Source organism: Centroberyx affinis, unplaced genomic scaffold (assembly GCF_046629955.1).
Source record: "Centroberyx affinis isolate AG114_WGS23_722 - 3 ecotype Tasmania unplaced genomic scaffold, CSIRO-AGI_Caff_v1 ptg000898l_1, whole genome shotgun sequence".
Taxonomy (NCBI): domain Eukaryota; kingdom Metazoa; phylum Chordata; class Actinopteri; order Beryciformes; family Berycidae; genus Centroberyx; species Centroberyx affinis.
The window spans coordinates 227,527-250,353 of NW_027279484.1; the positions used below are offsets into that span (position 1 = coordinate 227,527).

The following is a 22,827-nucleotide window of genomic DNA, read 5'->3' on the forward strand; positions in this document are numbered from 1 at the left end:
GCGATAGCTATTGCGTGTGTGCCTGTATGCATGAGTGTGTTTGTGTACTGCCATAGAATGAAGAGAATTTCCACCTCAACTGAAGAATTTAGGCCTGAACTTCAAGTGATGCCAGCATGATGAAAAACTTCCTAAACAGAAAAACTACAAATTGGACTGTGTGTGTCTATAGGTGGTAACAGAAAGCGCCCATCACTCCACTCCCTTCCCCCTGTCGACTTTGCAAGCAAGCTTTTCCATTCAAGCGAGAGTTAAGGGAAAACCTTGGGCCCGTAGCCACATTGGCCCTAGTTTAGCCTAAACATTTTCTCAACATCCTCCTCTGTACTCTTTACCTGGGTGGAGGAAAAACCATCAGTGGAAATGTTGCAGCTGACTTACCAGAAATGAGACAATTCCCAGCATGGGGCCATGACCAAAGGACAGGATTACTGGTGGAAATGCATAATGTTGTTGCCTTTACATTTTAATTACCATCCCATGAGAGAAATTCTCTCTAGAGTAAAAAAAAAAAAAAGTGTAGTTATTGTCCAAAACACTAATTATCCAAGCAGAGGAGACACAAGTATTTCAGACATGCTATAAACTTTAATAGACATATTGATATTTCTGAAAAGAAACAAAGATATCCCTAGTTTTATTTACAATACAGGAATAAAAAATTGTCACATACAGTACAATGGTAAAAACAACATAGAGAACTTAAATAATTATTTTATTTGTGTAACTACTTAAATAATGAAAATGGTTATTCTATTCACACCACGCCGTCTCAGCAGCTACAATGCAACTTTCACATTAAGTGCTAAAAAATTATAATTTCCACTTTACAGCATGAATTCCATTTTGACTCATTAGACCAGGTAGAGTTGATTTGTTTCAACAAACACGAGCGAGGCGGGAGATGAACAACAAATACACCTACTGTCGTTACGGACACTGAACTTCATTTAACCATGAAAGGAGTAAGAACTCACTCAGAACTAAGAGTCTCTAGGGGGGAAAAGCAAAAGATGCAAATGTTTGCCTTCTCAAAGCTGTTAAACTGTCAAGACTCATTCTGTGGAATTTGAAATGGCAAAAGATCAAATGTAGAGTTCCTGATCAATAACTAGGTGAATTAAGGTGAATGTGGGCGTGTGTGTGTGTGTTGTGTTTGTATGAACTTCATTCAGGCATCTGAAAAGAAACAACACATTAACGTGGCTCCAGACAATCCCAGTCTGTGTTTAATTGTTCTGCGACTAAGCGAAGATATTTCATCTCTTCCCCTTTAGTCAAACACACCGCAACGTTCATCAGAGTGTAACATTCAATCTTGACGACCTTCCTGAATTCTTCTTCAAACGTATCTGCATTAGACAGATCATCTTGTGGGTTAATCTTGAATCTGCTCTCCGTAGATAAGATCTGGCTCTGACTGTGAACTGCTTCCACAGTGACTTGGTGGCCTGACTGGATCTTTGATCATTTCACAACAGAGACACAGTTCTGACAGTGGTAATGAAACCACATGTCAGGGAGGGGAATTAGATGGACTCAGCCAACTGCTCCAAACTACGCTATGCAGGCATAGACATGCATTACTGAAAAAAAAAAAAATTCTAAAAAATACATGTGTCCTCACGTGTCTTTCTTAACAGTGGAAAAAACTGCATATGTATAAGAAAAAGAACATGAAATGACATGAATTTACAAGCTTAGTGTAAAAACTGCTTTCTATAAACACCATTCTCTCCCATATATTATTACGCTTAAAAAAATAAACCCTCCTCTATGATAACAATAGTAATGCTATAGTATTTTGTGATGCTAAGTAGTACTTAGGTAAGCTCTATCGGAAATATACATCACCACGCTCTCTCTCTTCCCTTTATAGCAACTGAAGTTGGAGTTCGGGTTCAGGTTCAGTGTGTGAGACAATGAAAGGAGTTTGCTAACCTGTGCTAGTGTGTGTGTGTGTGAGAATATGAAATTGTTGTCATTGCATCCCATTAAATGTTAACATTCATTTCAATTGTTAAAAATGAATGAAAAAAATGAATACAGTGCATGGGAGCTGATAACTCCATTTGGATTGTATGAAACTGGCTTTGACAAAAGAAGCACAATGTACTCACTCACGTTTCTATTTCTGAGTAGATAACAGTCTTGTGTTGCAGATCTGCTCTGTACACTGATAGCAAGTGAGTAAATCTATACCAATGTATACATATACCGTTATAGCTTTTTATGACAATGTGCCCACAAACTAAATACAACCTCAACCTCATAACTGTGAGACAACATGGTTCATCTCTCTTGTATTCGTGCCTTTAGAATAGTATAGCACAAAGGAACCAGCGTGCTCTATATGCCGCACGATTCTCATAAACTTCTCCGCTTTATTTTCAGTATTACCATATAACCGCCGCCGAGAAGGAGAGTGTCCCTTCAAAGTCTGCGTACATAGACATTTGTTTTGCTTTGTTTTGAATGGAAAAAAAAAACAGGACCGTAAGCACAAATTGGGTCTTCAACTCAAACATCGCCACTCCTTAGAATTATTAATCCTTAGAGAACTACTGGACAAGCTCTCCCCTGAAACTCCTTTTTGTTTATGGGGGGGGGGGGGGGGGGGGGGGGGCTTCTGTAAGGCAACACACACCCCCAGAAAAACGTCCAACGTCTTGAGTTAAGATGGCCGTTCCTGTGGAGACTCCGCGGTGTCTCCTCTGTGGCTCAGCAGGAGTGTAAGTCAGCCGCGTGCGGGCGTTTCTGAGTGAGAAATCGTAGTGTAACTTCCATAACTAGGCCATGCTTGTCAATCATCTCGCTGCTGTCTGCAGGTCTCTTGAAATGTGAACACGGCTTGGATGCCAGGCCTGGTGCTCAAGAGCAAGTAGCTTATAGGCGAAAGAGGAAGAGTCCAGTAATGGCGACGCGGATGAAAGAACAGTCCGACGGGGGGATCCTGTGTGTGTATCTGTGTGTGTGTGTGTATCTGTGTGTGTGTGTGTGTGTGTGTGTGTGTGTGTGTGTGTGTGCATGCCTGCGCGGGTGTGAGGGAGACTGAGAGGCCCAGTGACGGACGCCTCGTTAGAGTCTGCTGGTGGTGGTAGGTAGATTTGTGTCGACTTGTTGGGGGTGACATCGGGGAGCAGACCCCCCCCTCTGCGCGCCCCTATACGATGTAGCTGGTCAGGTCCAGCAGGTACGAGGTCATGTCGATTATGTGGTCCAGTATGCCGTCTTTCTCCTGGTCGTTGGGCATGCCCCGCTCGCCCTTCTCGCACTGGGCTCCGGAGTAGCCGCTCTTGCACAGGCACTTGTTGGGCTCGTCACACACGCCCCCGTTGCGGCAGCCTGGCTCACATTTGGCTAAGGTCACAGAGAGAGAGAGAGAGAGAGAGAGAGAGAGAGAGAGAGGAGGGTTAGTTGAAGGTAAATTAAGAAAATACTGGTAGAAACACTGTGGCGGGGGTTCTGTCGAGATTCAGATTGTGGAATCGAAATGGCAAAAGATCTAGTGAGTTCCTAATCAATTATTAGTTGAATTGTGTGTGTGTGTGTGTGTGTGTGTGTGTGTGTGTGTTTGTGTGCAGGATGCAGACATGTTTGAATGTATGTGAGTGTGGCTATGTTTTGTGGCACTCGTCTTGAAAGGTCCTCTACAAATAAAGCTGTATTTTTTAATGAGCGTCCAGACAGCACCAGTCTGCATGTGGCAGAGAGGCAGATCTTCGCTGCACTCACCCACTGTGCAGAAGGGTCCCTCCCAGCCGGGGCTGCAGCAGCATTTGCCAGTAGGAGTGCAGTGTCCGTTCTTACAGTGCCGGGAACAAGTTGTCATCAGCAGCTCCGGAGGCTCCACCTGACGCTGGCACTCCTTAGGGACCTGGGGCCTGCAACAGTTGTCAGAGGGAGGGGAAATCAGTATGCGGAGGATATAAGCATCTCAGTTGGGCGGCATCTTAAAACATCACAGAAAGTAGGGCTGGGCAATAACTCACAATTATCTGACTTAATGATAAAAGGCAAATACCATTTAAACAAATTAGGGAACATTTTTATTTTTATCATGCGATGAACATCAGTTTGATTATTTAATATGTGATTTTGCATATGTTCCATATCAATATCGAAATAATTTATTATGATTTTCATGACATTAGTTTTGTCCATATCGCCCAGCCCCAACTGAAAGGATGCTCAAAAACATTAGAATAGGTGGGGCACAAATTGACGAAATTGGCTAAAGGGTGGGAAAATTATCATAAACATATTACAAAACACATCATGGTATGAAACCCTGAAAGTTTTTAAACATGTCCCTTAGATGATCCTAAAGAAAGCTTGTCCAAAAAATACAAGAACGTAAACTCGTAAAACAGACAAAATCATTATAAAATTCAAATGTTTCAGTTTCTCCATATTAAAGACTGGAATAACAAGAGATGAAGTGAGGAAATATAATGCTTTGGCTCTGAGTGAAGATCCGTTAAGGAAAAAGGTTGTGCTTAAACACTCCTACTGGATTGTATAGAATATAACTAGGGAGGTATATGGGTGGTGTTGATGTGAAAGGCAAGCAAACTGAGGTGGAAAGATGCGTAGTTGTAGATATAACAGGAATTTTGGATGACTGAATGTGAAAACAAAAACATTTGAAAGGCTAATCAACTTTCACCCACTCTAGGGAAAGCAGATTTGGAGAATATAAGAATCTCTCCTCATCAGAAAGTAATGTAATACTGTGATTTGTGGAAATACTGTAGTCATCACCAAGGAAACGTGAACATAAACAATACTGCTTTCTATCGTAACTATGTTTAACCCTTTTTTGCCATTGCACCATTGTACCTGTAGCCACTATGGCCCAGATCTACTAACATGTCGTAATTCCCGGCGCAGCGCAAAAGAAATTGCGGGTGCAATCGGTACCACAGTGCATGGTATTTGCTAAAGTAGCGCACGCAAATGAGCAGAGGCGCAGATAATTAATTAGAATTGCGACTGCGCTAATACAAGGGTCAAGCAATGCGCACAATAGCCCATTAGCGGCAACGTAATGATGGGGAAAAGAAGCGCAAATGTCTCTCCAGTGGAGCTGGAAGTGGTGGCAGAGAAAACCCCAAAGAGCTGCGGAGAAGAGATGTTTTACCCGCGCGTAAAAAGTCACTGGAACGACATAAAGTCATTGCAGTTGGGCACCACAAGCGCGATTTAGTGGAGGTAAAAAGCGCTGGTATGATATCAGGAGGTGAAACAAAATTCTGACCATAAATAAAGCCAAAGAGGAGCCTTAACTCCCTTGAAGGAGCAAGTGCAAGAGAGTGAGACTGAGACGCAGGTGCCAGGTGTGGGAGAGATGGAGAGGGTGAAGGTATGGTTTCATATAGCTGGAGAAGCCGCGCACACACCTCTCCACTGTCGTGACAGTTATTACGCACACATGTTTTAGCTTTAGCTGTGTCACTTTGCTCTTAGAGCCGGTTCCAGAGACAGTTTCAGCAGAGCTATCCTATGCGCAAAATGATAAGACATGCTTTTCCTAGGTCTTAAATTCCGTGCGCAATCAGTAGGTGTTAACGGCCACCGCCTCTTGATAAATCACGTTCACTGCCAATTTCCATAAATCCTTCCCTTTATTTTGCGCCCCAGCGTTGGAACACCCACAAATGCATATGCAATTAGACCAAACCGCAAAAAACGGCGCACACACATCAACCCATGATTTCAGGCGCAAATGCCCTGAAAGCATGGGTCTTAGTAGATCAGAAAACAAGGTTTTAGCACCCGCAATGCCTATATGTCCAATGTAAGGTTATTTATTAATGGCATAACAAGCAGGCCAAGACATGCGTAAACATACAACTTTGTGTACAATCACACACATCGTCCACTGTTGGACTGATGCTGTTCTGCCTGTTCCAAACCCAGGATGAACTGAAGTGTGTTACTGCAACTTCAGAAAACTCAGCAGATTGTTTCTATGATCTCAGATGATTTGCAGGGCGCCATATCAACTATTTTTGAGGTTCATCCCAGGCCAGACACCATAAATAGGATGGTTATCTAATCTGATGCATATTGAGGTATAGGCTTTCATAAGTTAAAAATGTATCTCTAATCTGTACCATATTTTTTTTTTTTTACAACTATGGAATGTATTATTTTAAAGCCACTTTTTAAAAAATCCAGGCGCATAATTAGATAATCATTTGATAATGGTTCTACAGTTATGAATAAGAAAGCTATAGGCATAGAAAATTGAGAGGAATATCAGCATTTTAATATCCAGGGTTTTGGCGATATTTTTCCTTCATCTGGTCCATTTTTTTAAGCAAACATCTAAGATGGAACTGTATAGCCACATCTGCCAAGTTTAGTGCTTTTATTGATTTGACTCATTTTTTCCTCAATTTCCTCCAAGAACAAAACAAGACACAAGGTTAACACAGTGTCCCACACATATACACCTGATCTGGATAACACACACACACACACACACACTTAGACATCCCCACACCACATGTGCACAGCAAAGAGACATATTGTGATCATTTCATATCAAGACAAACATCCAGACACGCACATCACCAAATGGGCTGAAACAGAATAATTTCATATCACGCTCTAAAAATCTGGAAATAATATAGCTTGTGCGTAATGAAGTTCAAATGTGAAGTGCCTATTGCCCACTTGCAAGCAGTGTGTGCGTGTGTGTGTGTGTGTGCATGCGTGTGTGAAAGAGAGAGAGAGAAATATGGATGCATAAACATCCCTGTTGTATGTAATGAGGCAAGACAATTTCCTGGACACAGAAGGAATGCACACACACTCACACACACACACACACACACACACACACACACACACAGGCATGGTAACTGGACTCCGGTGGACTGGTGGTGGTATGAGAACTGAGAGGCACAAGTATGAGCAAGTATGTGTGTGTGTGTGTATGTGTGTGTGTGTGTGTGTGTGTGTGTGTGTGTGTGTGTACGTAGGGATTACGAGACCATAGCAGAACAGGCCCCATCAATCACTGCTGCAGAGAGCTAATGATCAATCTGCAGTAGAAAGCGGAACTGGATGGAGTTAAGAGGCTACAACTTGGGTGATCATTTCTTCTGCATACAGTCATGTTAATAAGATTAGGGGCTTTGTCAGTCCATGGATAAATAACAGTGGCTGAGATTTTGTATGATGATAAGCATGCTTGCTTATTTGAGTATGTGTGTGTGTGTACTTCATAGTTTGGAAAGTGTTATTCTGACAGCCACATTGACTGATGGCAGTGTGTAGCGGCAAGACGGGGACTGGAAGGGTGTGTCTGTGTGTGTGTGTGTGTGCGTGCGTGTGAGTGCACGCGTGCATGTGTGTGTGTGCTTTCAGGGAGGGGGCGATTCCCATGCTCCCATCAGCACCCAACTCCAGACTCTGTCTTCCCTTTCCCATCCACGCTGGCTTTTGTTGTGGCAGGCTGCATGTAGTTAAAAAAAGAGCGAAGGAGGGAAGGGAACAGAGCGAGAGGGAGAGAGAGAAAGAGCGAGAGTCCCCGGAGGATTGGGGGGTCTGTAGCTAACACTGTTAATAGCAGGCAGGGGTCAGCAGCGCTACTAAACAGGCTGTACGACTGCCAGGGTGGCTGTGAAAACAGCACCTGCTGGTAGCGCCACTTGACAAAGGCAGCTGGGTCAACAGCCACTGTGGGAATTTATCAACTTTGGGAGGGGTGCATGTGTGTGAGCGAGAGAGTGGGAGAGAGAGAGGGAGACAGGGTGAGAGGTAGATAGATGGAGAGAGAGATGATGATGACGATGAAAATATGGCCGGATGCTTGTGTAAAACACAGACTGTCTTAATTAAAATTAACAGGGAGGGGAGAGGAGGCTGGCCTTATTATTTTAGCAATGACAGTGTATGGATACAGAGGTGAGACTGAGAACTAGGAAGATTAGAGTAGGTTAAGACTGGTGTTATCAGCTAAAAACTGCCCTCTCTTCTGTCCTGGCATCAGGAGAAGTGAAACACTGACTTATCTTAAGACTGACATCCATTCAGGTCTGCTGAATCAGATGCTACATGCTTTAACTGCCTCAAATTCATCCCTGATCTGTTTGATTGCAGTGTTTGTTAGTGTGCATGTGTGTGTGTGTGTGTGTTTAGCTTGTTGGCTCGCAGGGCCTGTTTGATTGACACGAGGTATATGTGAGAAAAGGGCTGTGGAGTGGTGTACATTGTGCACCCTAACAATGGCTTAATCAAACGGCCCAGTGTGGTCTCTTTTGCTGTTTTGTCATCCGACTCCATTGTTTGGGGGCCTCTTTTGTAGCTTCATTCCTTGTTTTAATTGTGTAAGAAATTTACTGTGTATTGTAGGAGCCAGGGCTATTCAGTGGGACTGGCAAGCAGCTTTGTCAAGGGGAGGACCACAGTAGAGAAGTAGGAAGATTTAGGAGGGATAGGAGAATAAAGAAAGGCTTTTTTTTTTTTGCAGCGTGCTGGGAGCTAGCGTCCCGCACACTCACACACGCTCACAGATGTGCACGTTCGCGTGTACCCACCACCCACACAGACTATATCTGTACGCACAAAACACACAAGCACGCAGAGAAGCACACATACAGATAAATACATTCACCAACGAACACACGCAGCCTCCTTGCCCAGACCATTCAGTGATTTGTGACTTCCATAGCTAATGAAGTTCATAAAAGAGGTCCCAGGACCCTATTCGAAGTTCACTTTGCCTTTTCAAGGTCCCTGCTCACTGTAATTCAATCAGCCCTGTCTACAGCTGACAAAACCCAAACGTGTGAAAACAGTTTCATGATACTACTTTCCCACTTGTCTGCAGATAGGGGCTGTAACAAATAGAAAGGCAAATTACTTTTAACAACAGGAATCAGCAGGAGATCTGACTTTTCATGTTACAATTAAGCTCTTGCCAAGGACCAACTGTGAGAGCACAGCGGATTCTGTCCCATTGCAGATGCAAGGCAATGTGTGCCTCTTTCATTATGATATCATAAACAACATGGCAGTGACATGTAACCTTACTATGTGGCCCCTATACCATATATACACAGAGAGCCTGAGAGCAATCCCTGTCCTGTATCATATTATCTTTGTTTGTTAGTGTGTTTCTTCTCTCAAAAGAGAGAGGGGTCTTTCTGGCTTTATTTGTTCCTGAGATAAATAAAAAGCTCTCTCTCTCTCTAAATAACTATGTTATTACATGCAGGCTACAGTGGGACTGACTGAAAAGTAGTCAGCCTGGCACTCAATTAGCTGGTTATATGTGCAAGTAAACCACAATCACACTGGAGTTTCAATTGAATTGGGGCGGCTGCATTGCTCTAGTAAGTTTAAGGTTCATACAGGAGGTTAGATCTCTTTAGAGCAGATTATCCCTCTGGATGCATTATGCAGATAGTGATGCAGACTCCAGACTGTGTGTGGTAGAGCAATTGAGATAAGAAATCTTCAATATCACATTTTGTCTCAGACATTACATGAATTACATCAGAGATGATATGATGATTGGAAACATTTCTGTCTCTTTCACTGCTGCCCCACAAACAATCTCTCTCTTTCTCTCTGTCTCCCTCTATCTCTCTCTCTCTCGCTCTCTGTCTCTCTCACGCAGACACACACGCAATTCGGTGCGTTTCAAAATGCATGGTGGCCTATTTATTATTGGAGGGGTACTCCAACTGACAAACAAATACCTAGAAATGAAGTCATCTGGCCAGGACATGTTTACACAAACACTGCTGAGGGATTTTATGGCTGAAGTTTCCCTGTAAGCCTCCGCCGCTCGCTCTCCCCAACAGTTTCCTCTTTCCCCCCGTCTATGTTCCCAAACACACAATTGATCAAAACACAATGCTAGATGCTATATCGGACCTCAAAACCACCACAGTCTAAAACAAAAACCCCTTTCTGAGAAGGCTTTAGGGTCCAGATGTCCCCACAGTATGGAAGAGGAAGAGGGGAGGACCACCCGACTTGATAACGCGCTGAGGTCAGACGCGTTAGCTACCCCCTTTACTCCCCCTGTCGCCCCCTCTCCACCCTCCCTGTAACAAGATCCTAATAACGAAGCCAGAGTGTGTTAAGAGTCAGGACTCCAACACCACAGGGTCTGCGCAGACTAAACAAGCCCAATCGATGGTGGAAAGAATTGTTCTTTGGGAGAAACGCGTCCAGCGGCCATGCCAGAGAACATAAATACGGAGTGAGCCACCAGGGCCCCTTTGAAACATCTGTGGTGTAATTAATTGTGCTAAGACTTGGGTGGCACTGTCATCACCTAGGAGTAATTAGCTGGGGATATGTTTCTATTGTGATACTGAGGCATACAAACACACTCTCTCTCTTTGCTTCTCTTACTTGATCTGTCTCTCTCTCTCTCTCTCTCTCTCTCTCTCTCTCTCTTGATTGGATCTGACAGTCTATAGAAACATAATTCGTTTGGGACTTTTCTTGTGCTCTAAGTAAGGCAACTTTCACACCTATATCGTTTGGTGCAGACTTTACAAACTTTTTGCTAAGTTCAGATCATTTAGGCAGGTGTGAACACGCCATGCAGACTCAGGGTGCGGACCAAAAGATTGCGGCCTCGGTCTTCTTCCATTTGGACCGTAGTGTGGATCAATTGATCCAGAGATTGATACTGCAGTGTATGAAATATCAAATATCGCCATGGGATGTCTGTTGAAAATGCAAGTAGCGTGGGTGTAGCGTTATAATTTGAAAACGCCCTCTGAGTGCCATTGTAGTTAGATTTTTTGTACTCCTGCCAAAATATCTGTCCAATAAGTTCACTAAGCAATGTGAAAAAATCCGTACCAATACAATGTAACAACCTATGAACTCTGGTTCGTACTTAAAAGGACTGTTATAATATGAAAATTCCCTATGTTCCATGTGTATTTTGGCAGGACCAGAGTAGATGGGACTAACTCTACAGGATCTCACTTTCTCAACACCTTCAAGTGTGTTGACAAGAGGATGGGCAGAAACACGGGAGGTTCACTTTGAAACAGACTCTTAATAAGCAACTGGTTTGAGTTAGACAGTTAGTGGCTCTGCTTGTGTTCAATATGATTTCTTTACTGCCTGGATAATATATTAGGAACAAACGTTTACACATCCATCCTGTATTGTGAGGGGTGACTTCATGCACATGCGCATATTTTCTCATGTGCAGTGACAAATGTTTTTCAAATGTACTTGGCTTGGCACAAAAATTCATCATTTACAAGATGATTTTTAATACAGTGATGCATATGGTAAGGATTATGACACAAACACACACACACATGCGCGACCACACACACACACACACACACACACACACACACACACACACACACACACACACACACACACACACACAAGCACACAGACACATTCCAATTGTTGAGCAGCAACTCATTTAGCAAGAGGGAGCACAGCACTAGACCTGATTCCACCACTCAAACTAAAACTGAGGTGTAGTTTTGTTGAACTGCGTCCACATTAAGACTAAGAAAATATGCTGGACTTGTGCATGTGTTTCTACATGTGCTTAAATAAACGTAAACTGGAGGTCTCTATGCTTGACAACAGGTGCCTTTGCGTTTTCTTTACTCTCAGCAGTATAAACCCTGCTGTCAAATGTTCCGAAAATAACCAGCAGGCCATAGTTATGTTACCAGGGTGAAAGTGGCCAGCTAGTCAGTGCTGCTGTTAGGAATACCTTACACTAACATTTTGAAATGCTATGCTTACTCTCCGGTTACTGCTCAGAGTTTGTGTTGGCCAAGAGAGATTTTCATGTGACGACTTGCTGAAGGGGATAAGGGTTCTGGTCACAGCGATGTGTTAAATGTGTATGTGTGTGGGGGGGGAGACATGTAAGTAGTGAGGGACTGAAAGGAGGAAAATGAGAAAGTAAAGATGTTGCTGTGGTTCTTCTGTAAAATCTGATTTACCACACTTCCATGGTTGCGTGCGAGTCGATACGCTGCGCGCAAGATCTGAAGGAGCATCTCATGTGATATATCTGTGATCTCCTTCGTCTTAACATGGAATAAAGTCAGCATGTAATTGGTAATGGATGACTAGTTTGGTGGCGTCTCATTAGATTGCACACATAACATTAAAGGGGTCGCTTACTTGCTGAATATTACCCAATTACAATTTGAAATCACCATAACCTACAAACATATAAGGTAGGAAAAATAAAGCTTTCTCAAAACTCCCTTCCAACTGTCAAACAATGCACCCCAAGAAAAAAAGAACAGTAATGTCTTGATTGTACCTTTTGGGGTCCACCAACTTGTAGAGTTTCCCGCTGTGTGACTGTGCCATGCTTTTACTGCTTGCCAGTATGTAGACCTCACCTGAGAAAGAGCAACAGAGTTACTACATAGACATAGCTTTTAATATGCTGTATATGTCCCAATGATTAACCTTTATGCTCAAGTACACTTGTGGAGCCCTCGATGATGAATGAGTGTAATCAGTAGACTACACTCTCTAGTCCATGCATGCATCAACATCAAGGAGGAGAGGAGAGGAGAGGAGAGGAGAGGAGAGGAGAGGAGAGGAGAGGAGAGGAGAGGAGAGGGATTCTAGCTAAAGGCTTCTGCAGTGCTGCACTTGCCATGGGACTTTAAGAAAGAGTTTAATGGGACAATTGGATACTCATGACTGGGAACCAGGCGGATAATTTAATGAGGAACAAGCCCGCAAGAAAGTTCCATAAGGGGACAAATTGTAAACATGTGTCTGTGGGGCCCATACTTTGGGACACGTGCCCACCCCTCCACAATTCTTGCATCACTTGCAAATCATGATCAAATGCAGAAATCTTCAAATACCTCGTCAAATAACAACTCCAAGACCTGGCAAGAACAGCGATTAACCATTTCTGATGGCTGCGTGAGCAACGCACATCGTGTCTTCATTTTAAACGAAAGCTGCCGCCGAATAATTTGTTGGCGGGGAACCATTCGGTCCAACTGGTCAATATGTTCTGTATCATAATTCAGCTCACCTCAGCTCACCCCACCTTATCTGAATGGTGCAGTCCCCCAGGTAAACAATAACACATCTCACTATTCTATGCAAAACACCGCCTTGTAGGTGGCCAAACACACAGCCCATAAATGGATCCTTTGAGTATCAGTGCTATCTTTTGGAAATGACAGTTAATCCAGAGGGAAGCACGCACTGTTTAATATCCTGTTGGGAATGTGCCATAGAGGTAGAGTCAAAGTATTAGTTTCCCTGTAGCTTTGAGTGTCTTGTTTTCCGATGGGATACACCCTGTGTTGGTGCAAAACAGTACAATGATCTTGTCAAATTACCAAGTGGAAAATTCCGCACGAGGGTGTTTTATGTAAATACATGTACCACTGTTACATATACAACACCCAATGACTCTAAATAATGGTTTTTCCAAAGTTTTGAGATCTGTCATTTTGAGTCAACAGGAGTGTCAAGATGGCTCCATGTTGTGACACCCAACTCTGACTTCAGGAGATTTGTTGACACTTAAGCTGTCACTCATATGGATGTAGAGAGGGAGAACCAAAGAAAGGGAAAGGAAAGGAAAGGAAAGGGACATAAAAGTGCATAATGTGGGGCTTTCTTGAAAGATATTACCCCCTGTCTGTCTCAGTGGTTGTTCAGTTTGGTGTCTAACTGTTGCTCTACTAACCCAGTTCATCCTCTCCAAAGCCCAAGATGTGTCCCACGAGCGTAGAGCCGCAGGAGCTGGAGGAGCCCAGACACAGAGCTTTCTCCTGCCACTTTTCACCACTTGCTGATGTTGACAATGAAGACTTCTGCAGGATCCGCAGATTACTGAGACAAAACAAAGCACACAAACCATTTATCAATTATTGCAACCAATGCTTTATCGGTATAGCTAATGTCAGCTGTTGGATGATACCATACAGTATGTACACTACCAGTCAAACGTTTAGACACACCTGATTGAATATACTGTGTTTTTCATTATCTTAAAGCCATTTTGATCTAAAGGCTTATGCTTAAATACTTGAAATTTGTTTTTTAGACAAATATGAATAGTGAAGTTGATGCCTGTGTATGAATTTCTTTCCAAAGCCTTTGCCTTTCCATCAAGGCAAAGGGCGGCTACTTTAAAGCTAAAATCTAAATCTAAAGTATAAGATAGTTTTGATTTGTTTAACACTTTTTTGGTTACTGCATTATTCCATTTGTGTTATTTCATAGTGTTAATGTCTTTACTATTATTCTAAAATGTGAAAAATAGGAAAAATAAAGAAAAATGTGTGTGTCTAAACTTTTGACTGGTTGTGTACATGATATGCGTTTCTTACTCATAAATCATTGAAAATGTGAGAAATACTATGTAATTCATTGGCAGCAGTATTAGCCAAGTTCCAGTGGAGATCTGCAAACGAGGACACAACTTTTACTTATGATAACATGGTTCATTGATCCATCTTCCGTTTCCACCCCCACGGTCCACATGGCGTCATTTAAGACTCGGCCTTTTAGTTTCAAAACAAACGTCATGCCAGAGGCTTCACTCAGCCACAACAATATGCCGCAAAACTGTAATGAGGCACAGGATCCACGACCGCACAATTTTTCAAACGCAATGCCAACTCCTGATAGTGCGTTTCCCCCTGACTATTTACTTCCTTTGTTTACACTAGCGTCAGTGTTTGACATCAGCAAAGTAGGATGAATTACAAACCAAAGAAAAGTGTGAACAGCACAGGGCAGGATGTCTAATCTCCATTTACACTGAATGAGCCGAGCCGTAGTGGTGACAGTAACGTAATACTGATGTTTTCCCCCACGTGGATGGAACGTCGGGTTTACTTTGGCACACGCCGACGCATGGGAGGGGTGATTAGGTCAATTTGAGATGAAAAAGAAGAGTCATGTTCATCTCAGTGAGGCTGAAGATGTTTCTGATAGCTCATAAATCAACTGCACTGGGGCGTCCTGGTGGCTCGGTGGTCTAAGGCGCGTACCATCTAAACTGAATCGAATATGTACCATTCAAATCCAGCCCAGGACTTTTTGTTGCATGTCACCCCCCTCTTTCACTTCAAGTCTTTTCTGTCTCTTTCAGCTGTCTAATAAAGGTAAAAAATGGCAAAAAATCATTTCATAATATAGGAGGGCTCAGCTTTCCAGACATCAAGGCAAGAATGCAGGGAGTTTACCAAGATTTCACAAGGTGTAGCTGCTTCATTTTTCAATTACATTGTTTACCAGCACTTTCTCACCAACGGAGTGTGTCAGTCAGCCCTTTTTATTATTACTTACCCATTTTTGTCTCCAAACACGTAACTGCCATAGAGTCTTCTAGACTGGCAGCCTCTGTAGATGAAGCCTCCTACAGGTGAAGCCCCTCCGCTGGACTGCAGGTCATAGATGGAAGGCTCGTTTTCTACAGAGGGACGAGGAGGCAAAGGTCTAATTTAAGTCCTTCATACACAGTGCAGATAGTCAACCACAGTCTACCTGCCTCTATCGACAATAGACACAGTGTTGTTTCATCAGAGACATAAAACTATCTCCACTTCACTGAGGTTTAGCCTATACATAAATGCTGAACATGAAACTTACTTTAATCTGCATCCTGCAATGGTTGTAATCGAATGATTTGCTTAAAACCATAACATAATTTATGCCTACAATAATGTGGGCTGTGTTGTTTGTCTTAGACTTAAAAAGAATATCCATGTTTACTGCAATCTGTCAATAGTCCATTAGAATATAGTGGTATATGGTTCCTATTAGTGAGACATTGATTTAATAAAAAAAACAAAAATAAAAGTAATCTCTATTTGAATGGGACAGCAAAATAGTTGAAGGCTGCTTCCATGGCTGCCAACTTGAACTGTTATGTGTCTTTATTAAAACTGAAACGGAGTATATCAATCTTTTATTCACAAGCAGGATGTTGAGGCACTATGGCATATTTTTTGGATTACAGTTGTCTTGGCAAAGGCAAGTATGAATGGAGGTTCTTTGTCCCTAAAAATTTATGATCCAGGACTTGGTGGGGTCCGTTTCCCAACTGTGATCATTTTGGAGTTTGGGTAACTGGTTCAATCAGACATGAAAGGTGGCTGGGTAATGGAGTGAGGGATTGGGGTTGAGGGGTTATCTTGGGTGGCCAAAACAACACTCAATGTGTGGCAGAAATAAGCAGCCCAATGTAATTTGAAACAAATAGCAATAATTTCTTCTTTATGAAGAGAAGTAGGCTAAGCGTTGTCAAGACGCTGCTGGTATTGATTATTTTCTTGAGCTCCATAAAGAGAAGAACTGGGCCCCTCTCAGCTGTGTTTTCAATAGTGCGAACCCGTCATCTAGACAGTCATTGTTGTTGACAGCTATAAATCATATTCATGGACACAATCTCACATTCCCCTGGCAAAACTACACACTATGAGGGAGGAATCTTTCTAGATCGCATCATTTTTGCATTCAAGCTTTGCTCGCTCCGCACTCAACCTGGTGTGTTTCTGAACATATTGGAGACAAGCCAAAATACCATGTTCTTACAAAATGAAAGACATTTGTAAAAACAGATGTCATTTTTCAGCAAATAAATATGAAAGGTGATCCAACAGGATAATGGATTTTCATGAGATTGCATAGCACTTTCTCAAGCTGTGAGGCCATCAAACAAAACTCAAGCAGTGGCCAGACTTAGTTATTTTCATCATGAGCAACATTAGTGCAAGAAATAATGAATTCCAGACACAAAAAGGTCAATTTTATCAACATTTTTGGAAAATGTCAGGGAAATTGGAACTCACCATAATCTTTCCCCTTAACGATCTCCAGTATTCTCCCTGCTGATGTGTTTTTGCCACTGGCATCTGTACACAGGATCAGGAGAGTCCCATTGTCCATTTGATGGCGATCCACTGCACACCTACAGTACGGATGGCCAGGATGAACACAGGGGAAACAAAAGTAACGTCATGACAACTGTGAGGTGGAAATAAGAAGAGGAGTGACGAGGGTTTCATTGCAAAATGCTGAGTTTACGTGCATCTTCCAAAACAGCAGTACTGTTATCGAAACTACTTGCATTTTATATAAAAATGTATACATATTTGTCAGTCTATTAGACAATTTTCACACATTGCAATTATCGTGCCAGGAATAAAAACCCTGCACAAAGTTCCTCAGTGTGATGGTGTTGTAGGAGTGTCCCATTAAGTGTTTCACTCACCTGCCTGGGTCATGCAGTCCATGGGCAAAGATTTCAGGCGGCTGGTTGGTGCTGTTGAAGTAGGGGTTGTTTCTGGGTATCGAGTACGGAGACGTACAGCAGTCCGTGTCCACATCTACCCTTAGCACGGATCCTGTGAAATCACTGCATTCAAAACGCACAAACAAAATATACTTTTACAGTGGAGCGAGGATAATAAGACAGAAACAAAACAGACAGAGTAGGGGAGAAACAGGAGAGGAATCGTTGGCAGGATTCAATCCTGGATCAGCAAGGCGCACATGCGGTCCCAGAGGTGGGGAACTTAAAACCGCTTCACTGTCTCTGGGCACGCACAGGTTATTTCTGGAACACATGACCCCGTGACCCTTTGACCGGCGATCTCACCTGAGCCCATCCATCTCCTCCATGTCATCTAGGGTGATCATGCCGTCTCCCAGGACGATGTGCAGCAGGCCGTCAGGGCCAAACAGCAGCTGGCCTCCTAGGTGCTTCCTGTGCAGCTCCGCCACTTCCATCAGCACCCGCACCGTCCTGGTGTCCACCTGGTTCGGGTTTTTCCTAAAGGTGGGACACAATGCTTCACTATTGGTTTTCTGTCAGTGTGATGCACAAGTGATGGCTGCTACACGAAAAGATAAACAATACCTCTCAGCATTATCTGCTACTTTTCCTGATATGCTTTCATAAATTCTGATCTGAATATCTGCAAATATGCACTGCAGTGTGGTCTGTGTAAGTGGCTTTGGATGCCACTGGAACAATGGGACAGAGACTGTATTATGAATTGTGCCGAAAGCTACTGAGGAAATGGCATCTAATGTTTTGAAATATAATTAACTTGATAAACATGGAGGCATTCAGATAGTCACTAATTCCTGGAAGACAATTATGTCGGCGGGTAAAATGATACCATTGCATGAATAAGAAACGCTGACACAACAAAGCCAAATCCAATGTTAAATGAGTTTAAATAGTTTGTTGTCTGGAGACATTTAGTCTAGATCTGACGCATCATAAAAGCTCCCATCATGGCTAAGACACTGGGTGGATCTCTCAAGCTGTAACCCAGGCTTCAAAATGTTGCACAATTCCTAGTAGAAAGTGAGGATTTGGCTTCATAGTATCAGCAACAAATATTTAATGATCTGTTATTTTGGGCAGGGTAAACTCCTGATGTTTTTAAAAGCAGCTTGCCAAAGAAAAAATGACTCTCTTAAACTACCATCAAATACTTAAACTGGTTGCCATCGCTATATTGGACCCTCAAATTAAAGGCTACACACTGCAGTCACCATGACAACATACATACAACGGCGATTATGAAAATTAAAATGTAACACTTTAACATGTTCGTGAGGAAAGATTGTTTTCTTAATCACAGGTCATTGTGAAAGGGGTGTGAAGTCTAAACAGCACAAGGCAGAACATCACAATCATCATAAGAGATGTGCTGTAAATAAACTGCTATTACATTTTCTTTGAATGCAAAGCTTTCCTTGTCAGCAAAAACATTGCACAAGGAACACTGGGTAGCAGTGGCTACATTCTAAACCCACAAGACAACAAAAATCCTTGTTTGTTATACTGTATTTGTGGAAAAAAAGACACTGTTCCTCATGTGTGCCCTTCAAACTTTACTATTTACACTGTCATGGGTTACAATGGTAATAGCCACTATATTGTGTACTTTTGGAGTACAAAAATGTGTCAAATCAATGTTGTTAGAATGAAAATGGTCAGTGATATTCTAATTAATCCCTCCTGGACTCCTGTGATCACAACATTTTTCACAAAATCAAATATGCCCCACAAATACTGCAAATGCTCACAATTTTGCCATATATGCCTCTCATGTCTATTCAGAAAATGACAAGGCTCACAATTTTCACAAATTGTTGCAATTAATCAGTGATAAATAGTTATATGAAAGCGCTTATTATAAAGCAGATGATGGGAACTCTTATATGGCTTGCAATTTTCACTAACTTTCACACTTCGTAACACAGAAAACATTGTAAACTGTCTTGCAATTTTTTAGGAAAGATGCCACAAAATCTAACCTCTTTGACCACAGTAAGTGGGCGTTCCTATGCGGGAAACACATGGAATGTCCAGCCTATGATAGTCAGTACAATATCTAGTCAATATAATATTCGGACCATTCGGCAGCTGCTGTGTTGGTGTTTCTTTCAGGCAGTGAGAAGTTCATATTTTCGGTAGGTTTGGCACAGACTTCTCCTATTACCTCGAAATGGTGTATTCAACCACACGGAGAATGTGGTCGTGTGGTCCGATGGCCCAGCGTTCTTGGTTGGTGGTGTAGGAGACGTAGAGCTTGCCATTCTTCTTGTAATTGGGGTGGAATGCCAGGCTTAGCAGGCCCCTTTCATCTCCGCCCTGCAGTCAGATGAGAAACACAAAAGATCCAGGAGTTAATTATGTCCCTACTCAGCTTCTGCTTGGCTGTGTGGGGCTGGAATCAAAGCCAATCCATAACCCCCTCCTCCCCTCCCCCCAGTCATCTTCATCATCATCACCACGGCCACTACATGCACCCCCTACAGGCCGATCGCCCCCCACCGCCTTTTATTCTCCAAACTCTCTAATCCACTATTTTATTTATCCATTGCATTTTCTTTCACACCCCTGCTTTTTTCTCTCTTTCTCTCTCTCTCTCTCTCTCACGCTCTCTCTCTTTCTTTCTTTCTTTTTCCAGCCTTGCCTGTTTCACTCCGCACCTCCACCAACCTCCTTGACTATACCATTACCAACCATTATAAAGCGTTTGACTCTGGGCAGAGCTGCACCCCCTCTACAACCCCCACCCTCCCCGCCCTTTGCCCAGTCTGTCTTCTCTCCTGCCTGGTTATGTGCGCTTGTCCTCAGGGTCGGGGGCCCCTGTGACGCCCAGGCCCTCCCGGTGGCCTCCATTGTGCGGTGATTTGTGTGTGTAATCTTTGGGGGATATCCGTGAATGCTACGCTGAGTGGCTGAAAGAATTTATTAGCTCACTCACAGTTCATAGAGAGCACAAAAGTGCAGAGTGCTTCAGTCCTTGCTTTTTCCTCCCCGTCCCCTTCGCTCTTTCCTGGTTTACACAAAATCCATGCAAAATTCAAGGCTGGGTAGAAAGGGGGGGGAGGGGGGGGGGAGAGAAGGAGAGTAAAAGAGGAAAAAAGAAAGAAAACCTAAACAAGGAAGGAGCTGCCAACTCCCACTGTCTTGGCAACATGTTTAGAAAACATCTAAATTGCTTGTGTAATATGTAAACCTTTGTCTCACCCCGGAGGCAGCTACATCAGTTGTCACTACCCTGGTGGTCCTCCCATCATAGTTAGCTGTAATAATCAGCTATAGCATTTCATTCCCTAGGCAAGGCAAGCCAGGTCGGCCCTTTTTTATGCCATACTCTCCCTCACTATTTCTTCTTGACAAAAGAATGAACAGAATGCCAGGCTTAGGTGTTAAGAATGTTTTTAAAGTGGCCCCTAGATTTTTTTGTGTGCGTGTGTCTGTGTGTGTGTGTGTGTGTGTGTGTGTGTGATCGTATCGATCCAAAACAGCTTGTTTCTTTTTTTAACTTCGATTAAGAAAAGTAAAGAACAGGAAAGCCTCAAAAAGTGTACATCGTGCAGAGATGCTACCTCGCTCAGGGCAAACAAACAAGCATCTTGTCTGCAATTAACACAGCTGTGTCACTCTTCAGGTATTCCCTCTCAAAATATAAAAAAAAGGAATTCAGGAAAAAGGAGGTCTTGGTTTGGACTACAGTGGCAAGCGCTGGATAGGTGTAGTCTGTGTCAGAGGCCAAGGAACACACATCATAAATTGGTTCAAGTGTGCTGGATCTCCCAGTTCTGTTTGGACTGTGTTGGGCCCAGCCCAGTCAAACATAGCAGTGACACAGGCCACATGCGAATGCAAAAGAGATGACTCCATGCAAAGGAATGTACTTGAAGTACCAATGAACAACAATAGAGACCCACATAATAAGCCACTGGGGTTCTATCAATCTGAATGTAAAGTGAAAAGTTGTGAAAGTTGACAAATAAATCTCCACCCCAAAAGGCAAAGTTCCTCTCTGCAGAAATTTATGAGTACTACTAAATGTCAGATCACTGAAGTCAAATAAAAAGGAGTTATGTGGGAGGGGATGCAGCACACACTACAGCTGGATGTTAGTCGGAGCAGAGGTGATTGCTGTTTGCCAAAGAATGTCAAAAAAACGAACAGTTTCATTTTGGTAGGAGTCACTCTCAACCTCACTTTGAAACGCTTGATCCATATGTTGGATTTGGGGATGCAGTGACCCAGATCCCCAAAATAAACACACTGTAGGGAGCGGGTCAAAGACCAGAATTCCAAAGAGGCCTAGATCCGGAGCCAAAAGGGGGACCACCAAGATACACAGTGGTTAAATGGGCTGAAATATTAGCTCCCTTGCTAATGACTAGCTCCTTCAGCAGCAGGCGAACAGCAGGGCCATAAGAAACAAACACTCCATTAGAAAGCCCTTCCTCCACAGAGCCAATCCAAGGAGATACCTTGATTAAAAGAACACAAAGTGCCAACCTGTGGCTCCTGTGCATTGATCACGGTAAAACTGCTGCCAAAGCTGCAGTAGGGAGGATATTGTTGGCATGGCTCACAAACTGACATACAAACAAGCTCATTTGGAAAGCTCTTGGTACAAAACGCAGGCACCACATAATGTCAGCAGCAAAGTTGAGTTGCAGCGGTTTTAAGTTCTACTGTGTGAGGTTGCAGGCTGAGGGAGCTTTGCTCTACATCAGCTATCCATCTTCTCATCTACTATCACGTGAGCAATTTTAAAAGCACTAACTTAATGTTTATGCCATTAATCAATTCAAGGTCTTTGCATCTACATACACGTGGATGAATAAAGATCTGAGGCGAAGCGATAGTGAGCTGTGAGAGTGTCTTCTACTTTGCAAGGCTTTAGATCTTACCTTGTAGCCCCTTGATGCTCATGTTGAAAGTGTCTTGAGTCAAAGCGCAATAGATGACGATGTCGTTATAATGCCAACCAAAACCTCTGTCAAACTACACAAATGACTCTGCGTCAACTTAAAACAAATTCCCTCTGGGTTTTTTTTCCTCACACATCTTTGTCTTTTTTATGACTACCATCATTCTTCCACAGCCGGGCAGGGGGCTCTGATTGAATCTCTCAAGAGGTATTATCTCTTCATACTTCTCAAACACCTGCCTCCACATTCCTCTTTTCCCTCCAATTCTGCTCTCGAGGGCTCCGGTTTTGGCAATGTCAAGGTTTTGGCGCCACTCCACAGAGAGCTGGGAAAGCGAGGTGCTGGGATGAGGAGTGGTTGTTATCTCACATCTCACTGGTGCATTACATGGAATGCTGACCCTGTCCGAGTGGCGGACGCAGCGACACACACAATGCTGCCATTTCCAATTCTACGGGAGCAGCTGTCTTTCAGGCCAGTGACGCATGTGTCGGCACGTGCATTGTTACCCTGAACCTTTTGATCCTTATTGGCTCGCGGGCAATCCTCCGCTAAAAGACATTCCACACGAGTTGATTGGAGCAAAACAATGTC

General features: G+C 43.0%; 1 protein-coding gene across 1 annotated transcript in view; it reads right to left on the bottom strand.

Moving 5' to 3' along the window:
* Nucleotides 1–2,652: 2,652 nt before the first annotated feature.
* Nucleotides 2,653–22,827, bottom strand: part of hhip (hedgehog interacting protein) — a 34,727-nt gene continuing 14,552 nt past the window's right edge. Inside the window, exons 5-13 of the mRNA XM_071521565.1 lie at nucleotides 19,488–19,639; nucleotides 17,627–17,800; nucleotides 17,240–17,383; nucleotides 16,818–16,936; nucleotides 15,313–15,436; nucleotides 13,703–13,848; nucleotides 12,299–12,380; nucleotides 3,736–3,884; nucleotides 2,653–3,360 (exon numbers count right to left, since the gene is read on the bottom strand). Coding sequence (XP_071377666.1) covers nucleotides 3,164–3,360; nucleotides 3,736–3,884; nucleotides 12,299–12,380; nucleotides 13,703–13,848; nucleotides 15,313–15,436; nucleotides 16,818–16,936; nucleotides 17,240–17,383; nucleotides 17,627–17,800; nucleotides 19,488–19,639 — 1,287 coding nt within the window. The 3' untranslated portion in view covers nucleotides 2,653–3,163. The remainder of the gene's footprint in view (nucleotides 3,361–3,735; nucleotides 3,885–12,298; nucleotides 12,381–13,702; nucleotides 13,849–15,312; nucleotides 15,437–16,817; nucleotides 16,937–17,239; nucleotides 17,384–17,626; nucleotides 17,801–19,487; nucleotides 19,640–22,827) is intronic.